At 40.3% G+C, this 13,089-nt stretch overlaps 1 protein-coding gene across 1 annotated transcript; it reads left to right on the top strand.

The window, feature by feature from the left end:
• Positions 1 to 918: 918 nt before the first annotated feature.
• On the top strand, positions 919 to 12,300 carry RAB9B (RAB9B, member RAS oncogene family). Its single transcript, XM_059679278.1, has 3 exons — positions 919 to 1,114; positions 7,572 to 7,635; positions 8,794 to 12,300. Exon 3 carries the CDS (start codon positions 8,836 to 8,838, stop codon positions 9,439 to 9,441), a length of 606 nt encoding a protein of 201 aa, XP_059535261.1. The 5' UTR covers positions 919 to 1,114; positions 7,572 to 7,635; positions 8,794 to 8,835; the 3' UTR covers positions 9,442 to 12,300.
• Positions 12,301 to 13,089: the final 789 nt, after the last annotated feature.

Consider the following 13,089-nt stretch of genomic DNA (forward strand, 5'->3'; position numbering starts at 1 on the left):
TCTCCATTTTGGGGTTATTGAGAAAGGCTACTCTGAGGAAGTGACAGTTTAATTGGGCCATGTGGGATTGATTAAATGGTTCACTTGTGAAGAGGTAGAGTGAGACTGGCCTAGATGGAGGGAGGTTATTATGAGGACCTTTAAGGGGCACATGGTGAGTAAGGGGCAGTGCCATACAGGCACAGGTTCTCAGATATCAGAGAAGATTCACAGGTGGATCTACCTATGGGCTAAATAACCCCAGGAGCTAATCCTCCTTTGATAACAGGAAAGGATAAATCACAAAGTTGGAGGTACAGAGGGCCAGAGGAGACAACAAAAAGAAGCTGGGCACAAGTGGAATATTTCATTCTACCTCAGCAACATTTCCAGAAATGTCTAGCAATGCTCTCTGTGTCCCTCGAGAATACTAACTGGTAAGGGTAAAGGATGGTGTGCCTTCTATGCCTGAGGTACAGATGTGAATCTTTATTTTTGGATTGCCATGAGAATTTTATGAGCAGTAGCCAGCTAGAGGACCTAGTAATGTGTAATGTATTTACTATTAATGTATTTCCCTGCGCTGTTTGAAACAGGAGAATATATGTGCTATCCTTTTGGCAAAAGTAGAGGGTTTAGCAGTAAGGTAAATGAGTTAGGTCGAAGGGTAACTGCGGAAAATGGTGCTGTGGAACCCGGCTGCAGAGGAGCTAAGTGGGAGAGCAATATTTGACGGTCCATTGTCGCTCTGCCTACTGAGGGGAGGGGAGGATGACAAGGGAGACCTGGGTTGGACAATGAGCATTAAAGGAAACAGTGAGGCAGGGTGCGCTCTGGACCTGCAAGGACCAGAGACAGCCGGGTCCCCAGCGACAAGAAAGGGGCGCAGGGAGGCGGCGCGGGCCCCGCCCCCTCCCCTCGCAGGCGCGGGCTCGAGACGCTGCGCGGCAGTAACGGCAGGCGGGCGCGAGCAGCAGCTGTCAGGCCACCGAGGTCCAAGCTGCACTTGCTGCCCCACTGAGGACGGGGAGGCAGTAGGAGCAGTGACAGTGTCGCTGAGGAGCCGGGCGGCCGGCTCTCAGAGCTGACTGACTGGTACCCGTGGCTCTCTTCTATCTTTGTCCCATTGTGTCGGGTAAGGTGACTGTGCGTGGGCAGGGAGCGAGGCCAACAGCCGGGACCCCAGAGGCCCGGAGGTGGGGGGTTTGGGGAAAGATGAATAAAGGGAAGTCTAGGTAATTTCTGGGGGCACTCGCACCTTGGGAAAGGGCCCTCAGCAGTGCAGGGGTCAAAGTTGGGGGGTAGGTGACTGTTGGGGAGGTGGGGGTCGTTGCTGAGTAATCCAAGCGGCTGCCAGAGCTGGGCAGGGAGGGGTAGGACTCCGTGGGGAACGGGTGTGGCTCAGTGCGCATGCGCCACGGCCTCTGGTTCTAAGAGCTGGGGGTGAGATGAGAGGACCTGGGTCCGAGGTAGCTGAAACTATGCCTGACATCACACTTTTTAGATCCCCAATGCTAACAGTGCCCCTGTCATAGAGATAACATTCCTGGTCTTCTAAGGAAGCTTCTCCCGGTACTTTGATCACTTACCCAAACCTTACCTATTTGTCTCTAGCTAGTCTACTTGGGAAGAAGTGGCCTGGGGACAGTGCCACATTGCTATCTAGTATGCCTTCAGGCTCATAGCCACGGAGCTGTCATCCTGAGGAATGAAAGGTTAGAGGTGAAATTCCACATTGGTCCCTTCTAGATGCATATAAGATCTAAATATGGACATAAATGTGAGAATAGCATTTCAGTGGCATGACAGCTGTGACTGTTGGACTCAGTGCATGGATATAGCTGATTATTTGTTAGCTCCACAAAATGAATCCAGTGTACACGTCAGAGGGCTTACCTGCTAGGAACGCCACCACCACCACTAAGCATCAGGTTGAACTGGAAATAACCTACACGGTTTGAGGTGGAGGAACTCAAATATTTTATCATTTCTTATTTGTATTGATTTTCACATAGATTAAAGATCACCTCGCCCAGTTCTCCAGTGCAGTATTAACAAATTTATGCCAGGAATCAACAGTGAGTTGAGTAGCTCAACCAGTATGTCACCACAAGATGGGCTTTCCCTACAACCCCAACTATGGCTCCTCCCCTGTGCAGATTGCAGCCAGTGCCACTCTCACCCCCAGCCCCCCCCCACACCCATGCAGTACAATCCCTCTCAAGACTTGCTCCCAATCTGCACTATGAATTTGAGCATCATTCTACCCATGGCAACTGAATTGACTTGCCAATTTGCGTTTCTATCTCTCTTCTCTCCATCATCCCACTAAAATGTACTATTTTCAAAGCTTCAACCTCTTTCTCATGATTGTACTGCCTTCTCCCTCACCTCCATTCCCACTCCCAACTAAACACAATCAGTGGGTGCCAGCACAGCAGATTTAGAAGGTTTCAAGTATGTTGAAAAGCAAAGAAAGCTGGCAAGTATCTGTTATATGAATTCCTAATTCACCTTACTGTCTAAGATGTATACCCTAATTGGACTAAAAAGTGAATAAGCTATCCTTAGAGAATGCTTGTTAATCTATTTGGGGCCATGGGATAAGAAAGGAGAATTGCATCTCTATGATAGTTGGTCTGTTAAAGCCAGATCTTTCTCTGAATGGGACCAAAATCAGAATAAACATTTTAGTCCAAATCCTAACTTGACATGGGATCCATAAAGGATATATAAGGGGTTTGATTTACCTATTAAATGTACTTAGAGTTATCAAAGGGTTCTTTTGCCTACATTATGCTATCTTTTTTAAGGTTTGATTTAAATTTGGCATATTCTGGGGGAGGAAAATTGATTTGTTTGTATACTGTGCTAGTTTTTTAAGTATGTACTAAAGAAGATCACACTCATTTTCAGTGATGATGATGATGGTAGGGATGCCAGCAACCACTAAAAACACAAAATGGAGATAATTATTCTCCTCTTGTTTTTGATGGGAATGGAGGGATCTGTATACTTATTTTTAAAATGTGAGGGAAGGGGAGGAAAACTTGAGTATTTCCACCAACTTTCAACAGGTGGAATTTCTGTTATATTCCATCTAGAAAGTGATCCATATAAGACCATAACTTCTGCTTTTTAGTCACCTTATACTAGTAAATAATAGTATTTGGATTTCTTACAGAACTGTGGCCTATTGTACCTTGGCATAAATTTAGAGGCATTAGTTTTGGGCACCTACTTAAACAATTGATGGACAAATATTTATTTATTAGCTATATGAGGACTCTGCTACTGCATGTTGAAGTGGCTTCAAAGACATACAAACAAGGGCCTTACTATCTGGGTATTTAAAATTTGGTTGTGTCAGAAAGACATACTTGGAAATAAGGTTTTGGTAACAAAATAAGGTTGGTATAATGCTACTGTTTCAACTGTAAACCATGAGATCTGAAGCTTATATGTTAATTTGTAAACTCCTTGAGGATAAGACCTCGCCTAAAACACGTATGCATGTCCAACAGTGAGTGCTCAGGTGATTAAGCTTTGCAAAGTAGATTAGGTAAGGAGAAACCAGAGGCAAGGGAGAGAACAGTCAGGAAGCTTTCATAATATATTAGATGCAAGGAGATGTGGGCCAAAATGAGGATGGTAGCAGAGGATCAGAAAAGGATATTCCAAGGAAAAATCAGCAGGATTTAGTGAGTGAAGGCAAGGAGACAAGCCTAAACTGTATTCATCTCTACTTCCAGCAAACAAACAAGACTTGGAGATAGCAGAGGTGAATAGAGGGTCACCTTAGTAAGGAAACTGCACCCAATAGGCACTCAAATGTTTTCTCAAGCATCAGTAGCAGGATTGGATGAGAAAATCCTTAAGGTCCCTCCACACTGAGATTCTGTGGCAGATACTCAAAATTATTGGGAAACAAAGCGTTCTCAAATATGGAAGACAAAGAAAATGAAGAATTGTTATATTCCTACTGGCAGGCCCTTTTAAGAAGGGTTAATACTGAGTCATAAGGCTCCCTCCAGTGAGTGAAAGGAGGTAGAGGAGCAAGAGGAACAAACATCTCAAACCAAAAATTTCAATAAATGCATACAAATTTTTGCAGGCTTCATAAGTTATTCACCCCCCTCCCCAAATCCTATGAGTTAAGTAGGAAAGGTATTATCAGTTCTATTTTTATATAGGACGATATTGAAACACAGAAAGATTAAGTGACCTGTCCAATTTCATAAAATAAATTAATGGGAAAGCAGTGATGAAGACTCTTATCTCTGGATTGCTGCCAGCCCAGTGCACTTGACATTGAACCACATTGCTTTTCCTCCCTATGTACCCAGAAGTTATGTGTGCACATGACCAAATAGGGAATGCACAAGCAACTGCAGCATTATCTCAGATAGTTATTAATACTTCATCATTATTCCTGGAGCTGAGTATTTGGTTTCCATATGCACTCAGTCCTTGACCCATCATCTGATGTATCCGCAGTAAGGAAAGTAGAGTTAGTAAGTCATTGAATGATATGAACACCTGTTTGCTAGATATTTAAAGTTTATTTGGCACAAGTCCTTAATACTACCAGTATTGTGCCCAAGTTTTCACTTCCTTCTATTACTTTTCTAAGTGAGAGTTCAAGAGTTCTGTTATGAAAGTTATCACACAGACCAGTATTAAAAATAAAGAGGTGTACTAGCACTTCTTTCATCACCATTTAAAGAAATGTATGTTACTTGAGCTAGTGCCAAAGACAGAAGTTTGAGAACAGAGAAAAGAGGACAAAAATAAAGAATTGTGGTAAACTTGAGAATACTTTAGAATAGATATTGACCAAGAAGGAGGATAAAGCCTATCAATTTAAAAGACATTATTTAAATTCATAATTACTAATTTATATTTCTAATAAATCCCTTATAATATTCTTTATTTATATTTGAAGAAAATAACATGACAAACAAAATAGGTCCAGAGACCTGGAAGCATAGAACAGAGTTACAGATCTTAGAAGGAAGGGGAGCAGGAAGAGAACTTATATGCATACATGCATAGCCCATGGACACAGATAATAGTGCAGTGGAGGCATGAGGTATGGGGGGGGTGCGGGGAAGCTGGGTGGAGGGGAGCAAAAGGGAGGGAAATGGGGGGCATCTATAATACTCTCAGCAATAAAATTTTTTTAAAAAATTACATGAGATTATTAAGCAAGAGAGATTGTTTTTTAAAGTTTCTTTATTCCTCACTATGAAAGAATACTCAACAAATCTAAGGACTGTTTTTCTTTTTAGGCCAGTATTCTTTGATTTCAGAGGGGAAGGAAGAGGGAGAGAGAAATAGAAACATCGATGATGAGAGAGAATCATTGATTGGCTACCTCCTGCATGCCCCACACTGGAGATCAAGTCCACAACCTGGGCATGTGCCCTGACCAAGAATTGAACTATGACCTCCTGGTTCATAGGTCGATGTTCAATCACTAAGCCATGCTGGCTGGGTGACCAGTATTCTTTTTTTTTTTTTTACTTCATTTTTATTGTTGACACTATTACAGATGTCTCACATCCCGCCCCCCCTTAGCCCACCTCCACCCAATCCCCACCCCTTCCCCTCTGGCCATCCCATGCTGTTTAGACCAATATTCTTGATGATGGTTAGATAAGATTCTTGCCATAATTAACTAAAATGTTAAATGAAGTTGCGTTTCAATTTAATAAAGCCAGTTAAATACTAAAAGTTGTGTTCAAAACAGATGATCAAAATTAATGAGTAAAATAATTAGCCAATAGAATATATTGTAAATAGGGAATCCCCAAACATAACTTTTTCTTCTCTGATCTTGTGAAATCAAATGCAGAGACAAACTCAAGGAAGATTGATGAGTGTGCTAGGACAGTGGTGGGCAAACTCATTAGTCAACAGAGCCAAATATCAACAGTAAAACAATTGAAATTTCTTTTGAGAGCCAAATTTTTTAAACTTAAACTCTATAGGGAGGTACATTGTTATTAACTTAATTAGGGTACTCCTAAGCTGGCCTTTGCTAAAAAAACATCCTCAATCTGATTGAGGTACGTTCGCTGAGGAACCCTTCCAACTCTCCAATCCACACTCATCTTGTATACTTGTTTCAGATAGATGAGTGTGGATGGGAGAGTTGGAAGAGGTCGACCTCAGCGAATGTACCTCAAAACAATGTACCTGCCCGGTGCTGTGTATCCCGTCGCCTGACCAACTGACACCCCCCACTTCTTGTAACACCAGTTCTTCAAAATAGACTCGCCCAGGCCGAAAACCGACTTCTGCATATGAGCCACGAAGTTTCAATCGCACTGTACATGAACGCCCGCACATGGTATTTTGTGGAAGAGCCACACTCAAGGGGCCAAAGAGCTGCATGTGGCTCACGAGCTGTGGTGTGCCAACCAGTGTGCTAGGAAGTTCTTGGAGATAATAACATTGATAGGTATAAAGGAGTTTCATCTCTGACATAGAATCTCAGCATATCTTAGATTCTCTGTGCTTTCCCTTTCCTGAATATCTTCTGTGAATATCACCTACTTTCTTTGGTTTACTTTGATTGGAGTGCTCAATAGAGAGACAATATAGAAGCTTAAAATTACATAAAGTACACTCAAATTAGGACAAGTTTAAGTTTTTGCAATAAAATTATTTGTCCATATTAAACATTTATAGCATTTTAAACTCAAGTATATTTATGAAAAGCATTCTCTGTAGCTAAGTTGAGATTGGTCTGTTGTTTCCCTGACTTGAGCAATACACACACACACACACACACACACACACACTAGTGGTCCGGTGCACGGTGCACGAAACTCGTGCATGGGGGAGGGGGTGTTCCTCAGCCTGGCCTGCACCCTCTCAAATCTGGGACCCCTCGAAGGATGTCCTACTGCTGGTTTACAGGGATCGGGCCTAAATCGGCAGTTGGACGTCCCTCTCGCAATCTGTGACTGCTGGCTCCTAACCACTCACTTGCCTGCCTGCCTCCCTGGTTGCCCCTAATCACTCTGCCTGCAGGCCTGCTCGCCCCCAACTGCCCCCCGCCACCGGCCTGCTTGTCTCCTAATGCCCCCACCGCCAGCCTGATCACCCCTAACTGCCCCCCATGCCAGTGTGCTCATCCCTAAATGCCTCTCCTGCCAGCCTGCTCATCCCCAAATGCCCCCCTTGCTGGCCTGCTCAGCCCCACCTAGCCTCCCCACTGGCCTGCTCACTCCAAACTGCCTCCCCCTCACTGTCCTGATCACCTCCAACTGACCCCCAATGATGGTCTGTTTGCCCCCAACTGGCCCCCCTGTTGGTCTGCTTACCCCCAATGGCCCCACCCCCCACCAGCCTGATCACCCTCCCCTCTTGGCTTCTAACTGCTTCTACCTCGGGCCCATCACCATGGCTTTATCCAGAAAAACGTCCGCAAGGTCTCCTGAAAGGTCTCTCAGTCTAATTAGCATATTACCCTTTTATTTATATATATATATATATATATATATATATATATATATATATATATATATATATAATTTATTTTATGATAGATTTAAAAAAATGTTTCCCAATTTGTTTTTTAGAATCCTAGAACAGAAAAACAACAACAACAAGAAAAAGACAAGATTGTGACAAAGACCCAACTGGGTAGGTTTATATTTTATATTCAACTGGACAGATAATATTTTATATTTTTTTCCATTGGATCTTCTAAAAATGACTGTTTAGAAAAATATATGATTAGTACACATGCACACCGATATAATTTTAAGGACTACTGAAGGTTTTTAAAATTACATTTCAAATGTATTTGACTCCAGAAAAACTTTTGTATGTACTGTTTGATTAGTGATTACTTTTCATCTCTTTGGGTCTCGTGCATAAATAACACCCAAGTAACATCATCATTGTTGAGTTTCCACAATGGAGCTGGTGTGAAAGTACCTAACAGAATCTAGTACAAGGTAGTTGTTCAGTAGCATTTGATCTTTTTATCTTAAGATGCATTCTAGGTATTTCATGTATAGACATGTTATGGAGGTAACAAAAGGATTCAGTATAATTATTAGTACTTTAAAATTACAAAATGTTTCTTTAGTGCTAGCATGAAATTAGAACCTAAAACTAAAAATTAATAAGCTATTCAGATATTCTTCCTGAGTGACAGCTATTATATTGGTACCAGTCAACTGCCATCAACTTAATTGCTATTGTTCCATGAAGAAAAGATTATGGATGATCCTTTACTTGTGAGGGCATCCATATTAATGCAAGTATAATGAGGCAAATGCCAGAAGAAACTTGACCTTTTTCTCTCTTCCAAGTTTGGTCTAATTCTAACCTAAACATATACTGACAGAATTCTAACTCATATAACCTTCTCTCCTCAGTATATCAGGAACAGACTTCAAACTCCAAATCAATTTCATACTATTTGCCTGTTTAGAACTGTCAAAATCTGAAGCTAATATGGTTACACATTTGAGTGGTATTCCTGTTCTAGGTTTTCTCATCAAAGAGAGAATAGGGTCAGAACTGAACCAAATTGCAGCACCATTTGCTAGTCCACTTATCCATGGCATTCAGCCATTCCTGGCACAGACAATAGACCTCAGACAATCAAGACCTATTTTCTCCCTCAAGCAAAAAAAATGTTTTATTCCTTCTGTTATACTCTATTAGTTAATGAGCATGAATCAAGAGAAGCTAAATTAGAAGGCTCCATAATTCAGAGAAATTTATTATGAAGTTGATTTCAATTTCAAATTTAACTGTTTTCCCTCTTACTTTTTATTTTATTTTCAGGTTATCTTGGTTAGAAACTCTTCCCCATCTGGTGCTGCAACAATGAGTGGTAAATCCCTGCTTCTAAAGGTCATTCTCTTGGGTGATGGTGGAGTTGGGAAAAGCTCACTTATGAACCGTTATGTAACGAATAAATTTGACTCCCAGGCTTTTCATACCATAGGGGTAGAGTTCTTAAATCGAGATCTGGAGGTAGATGGACGTTTTGTAACTCTCCAGATCTGGGACACTGCAGGACAGGAACGTTTCAAGAGTCTTAGAACACCCTTCTACAGGGGAGCAGACTGCTGCCTCTTGACCTTCAGTGTGGATGACCGACAGAGCTTTGAGAACCTTGGTAACTGGCAGAAGGAATTCATCTACTATGCAGATGTGAAAGACCCTGAGCACTTCCCTTTTGTAGTTCTGGGTAACAAGGTAGACAAAGAGGATAGGCAAGTGACTACTGAGGAGGCGCAAGCCTGGTGCATAGAGAATGGAGATTACCCTTATCTAGAAACAAGTGCCAAAGATGATACTAATGTGACAGTGGCCTTTGAAGAAGCTGTCAGGCAGGTGTTGGCTGTAGAGGAACAGTTGGAGCATTGCATGTTAGGTCACACTATTGACTTGAACAGTGGTTCCAAAGCAGGATCTTCATGTTGTTAAAAGTAAGAAGCCTTTTAAAGGTGTACCCCAAATTGGTCAGTCAATAGTGTAAGAATAACTGTGCCCCTCTAAGAGTGCGCACACACACACAAAAAGAAAAGGTAAGAGATAAAGTTGTAATTGTTAATTAGAGCCTTTCAAGCTGAAGTTGTAAAGCAACTTTTTAAAGAGTGCTTTATCAAGCCAAGTGTATTTTGCGTGATTTCTGCTATTTCCTTCTTGTGTGCATCAGGACACTTCAGAAAACTTTAGTCCTGAGAGATTTAAATATTTTTGTAAATCACAGTTTAAACTTTGAACCCAGCTGCATGAAGGAATTAAAGAGCTATAGCTATTCCTTAAAGTGTTCCATTAATCAACTAATAAATGTCACCACCAACTCTTGCCAAACAGTTTCTGACATGTCTGCCAAAGGGGGAAAATAATACTCTGAGCTTTATTACAATAAAATAATAATGCAAACAAGGATTTCCTAAGCTTGAATTATAAAGAGGTTGTAATGATTAGGAATACAAAAGTATAATGATATACACTGCCTTGTTTAAACCTTTATGTATGCTTTGCTGCCATCTGAGCTTTTCAAAATATACCACCTCAATAAGAGATACACTGATGACATTGGAAATTGATTATACTCCTTGTGTTTGAAGTAACAGGGTACTAGAGAATGTATTATGCTTAAATATGCCAACCACCCTTGCAAATAAATGGTTGGTCTGCTTTTACTTCATAAGTCTACTTTTGCTGCCTAGGGATGTTGCTTCTCTGACAACCTCTTATCAATTTAGCAATGCTGCTTAGTATATGGCTTTGGATGCAGTGCTCTCTGCTCATAATTTTGATGGTCATTTGGTCCATCATGCTGTGCTCTCAGAGAAGCCTTCAGAAAAGAGTGGGGGATAATGGGCTTTTCTCACAAGCTTCCTTAACTCCAATATTTATTGTATAAGAAGAAACTGGGTTTTTGTTGTTGTTGTTGTTTTGTATGTTGTACTGTATGTTCAACTGGCCAAACTAGGATATTAAAAATGACAAGAGAGCATACTTTAACCCAGCATTAGAATTAAGTTCTCATAATTAGAATTGTCCAACAGTGGAATGGACTGCCTTAATAGTAAACTTTCCAGTAAAAATATTCAAGTAGATGCTGGATGACCATGTGTTAAAATACCATTAAAAGTATTTCTGTACTGGCTGAGTGTTTCTTTTCAGGTCCCTTCCAGCTCTAAGTTCTATAAGTCTATAAGCTACAAACTACATTTCAGTGCCATGTTACAATTAGATGCTTCTTAAGACAATAGCTAAGACTATGGAGAGGGACTTTTAAAATGATCAAACTATTCTGGGATCAGCATTTAACAGTAACTACATAGCTCTATCTTTTGCTTTTGTAATATGGCAGGAAAAATTCTTGAGATCTGAGTAATAATTGTGAGCCCAGATATAAATGTCCTAAAGAAAGCATATTAAAATACAAAAGTGGTTTGTCAAAATTTGATTACTATGACTGATAGCTATCTATATGCCTTCTGGTTCTTGTTGGTTGACTTGTTTGTCCTGCATAGCTTTTTATCTGTACTTTTTAAATATCTATGATAAAAATAGTGACCCAAGTTAGTGAGGAGCAGTTATAAATGACCCCCAAAAGACACCTGGGCCAAGGAGGGGGTGGGAGCTTTCACAAGAATGCAGCTTAGAATTCTCCATTGTAGTCACATATGGAATCAGCCTTACACATGGGACCTTATGTACTTTAAGAGCTCTGGGACTTTTTGGCCACCTAGACAAATTTAAGATGGCATTTCAACCCAGTCGTATTCAATATTTCCAATTTAAATATAGTCCTGACCCCATTGGCAAACTAACATTTATGCCAGAAGTCAAAGACAGAACTGGGACCCTGTAGCTCATAAGAATTGGTCCCTATCCTGCCTATGCCTATAGCCAGCCACACTGGTTTCCAAATTTTATGATCATTTTGCTACAATCATGTTAGGGTGAAAATCTGTACGTCAGAACTGTTAAATGCTAACTGTTTTAAAGTGCATGAGACCTGGGGCCTTCTCTTTCTACTTGCACTCTGCTTAAAATAGTTTCTATTTGTAGATCTCAGGCCTTCATAAAGACCTCCATTCACTCACAAAAGTACTTGTCTCTATCAGAACGGCATGTGGTCATTTAAGTAAAAAAAAAAATGCGTGGCTATCCCATTCATAGGTCTCCTGTCCATTCAACACAAGTGTTAATTTTATTGGCAGGTCAACTGAAGCCCCTTTCCTCTTAGCCATGCCAACTTTTTTTCTGCCAAATCACTATACAATATATTTAAAAAAGCATTTAACATTAAGTGACAAAAAACAGTGGCATTTTGGTGAGCAATACTCAGTGAGGTGTTGCTGTATAATTTGAATAAGATTAAAAAACATCAAAAGCTGAGATCTGTGAGTCCCAGGAACTGTGCATATAGGCTTAGAAATTGTGTACCGAGAATGTGCAGTGCAGTATTTTCCGTAGTTTTTTTCATGAACACTAAGTTTTTGAATAAGCTATTTCTAATTGAAACTATACTGTTTTTCAATGGTTCATTAGAATGTCATACAGAATATTTATTTTGTGTTTTCATGTATTGGGCTAATATCAGGGGGCCTCAGATTCCATATGTCTTCAGTGGATTGATAAATTTCAGGTTAATTTGTGCCTGCCTCAGCCATCTCTACTTTACCCGGAGGTATTCCACAATCCTCTTGTTGCAGGTGCTGCTAAAAACTCAAAATTGTGTATCAGATGTTTTGTTTCAAGTGTAAAAAGTCATCTGTGTTAAAGTAAATAAAAAGTGCTTTTTGAATGACCTGTATACAATGCTTGTGCTTCTTTCCTTTTTCTCTTTTTGAGTGACTGGTGGGTGTGACAGACAGTACTTATCAATCAAGTCACTCTTTCAGGCTGCATTGCATGTGGCTTCTGGATCATTTTTTCACGTGGTACTCCAAGCACCTAATACCTAGTGATCAAATAGATACTCTTCTATTGATTGGGAAATAAACTAAAAAAATTAAGGTAGGAAAGTTCCTCTTATTTTATGCCACTTTTTAATGTATGAAGAGTGTTGGGATTGGAAATTGGATCTTGACTCTCCACTTTATGTCTTCATTATAATTTAAACCAAATGCTAAAGCACCACAGAATATAAACAGAATATACATATTACTTTTATTTTCTTGACTGGTATACTGTCCAGAATTTAGGAAACATGAAAATATAGGCGAAATAAATCAGAAAACAGGATAATTTTGTTAAATATTCTGTTCTCTTGTTTCCATATATTGGACTTAAAAGATCAGTATCAACAACTGGCTTGAATGTACACGGTGGTGACTTTAAAATTACTCAAGTACCTCCACAGCACATAATTTCATTTTATTTATTCCATCTGTCTCAGCTTTAGCCATCTTTTCTCCTCGTTCTACTTTTGCCTGTTGGAACTTTGGGCAGTCGAAATCATGGTGGGGGGGGGGGGGCAGATTTGTTTGCCTCCTGTAGTGGTTTTTATCTCTGAGAATAATCATTTAACAGATTATCAGACTCTGCTTCAAATAAAGCACCTGAAATCTTTTTTATTAGGTTATAATGATGTAACTTTTAATCTAT

This window comes from Myotis daubentonii, chromosome X, assembly GCF_963259705.1.
Source record: "Myotis daubentonii chromosome X, mMyoDau2.1, whole genome shotgun sequence".
In the NCBI taxonomy this organism is placed as follows: Eukaryota; Metazoa; Chordata; class Mammalia; order Chiroptera; family Vespertilionidae; genus Myotis; species Myotis daubentonii.

Bases quoted from the DNA above. Each gene is read 5' to 3' on its own strand.
- RAB9B (XM_059679278.1), top strand. From the start codon at position 8,836: ATGAGTGGTAAATCCCTGCTTCTAAAGGTCATTCTCTTGGGTGATGGT.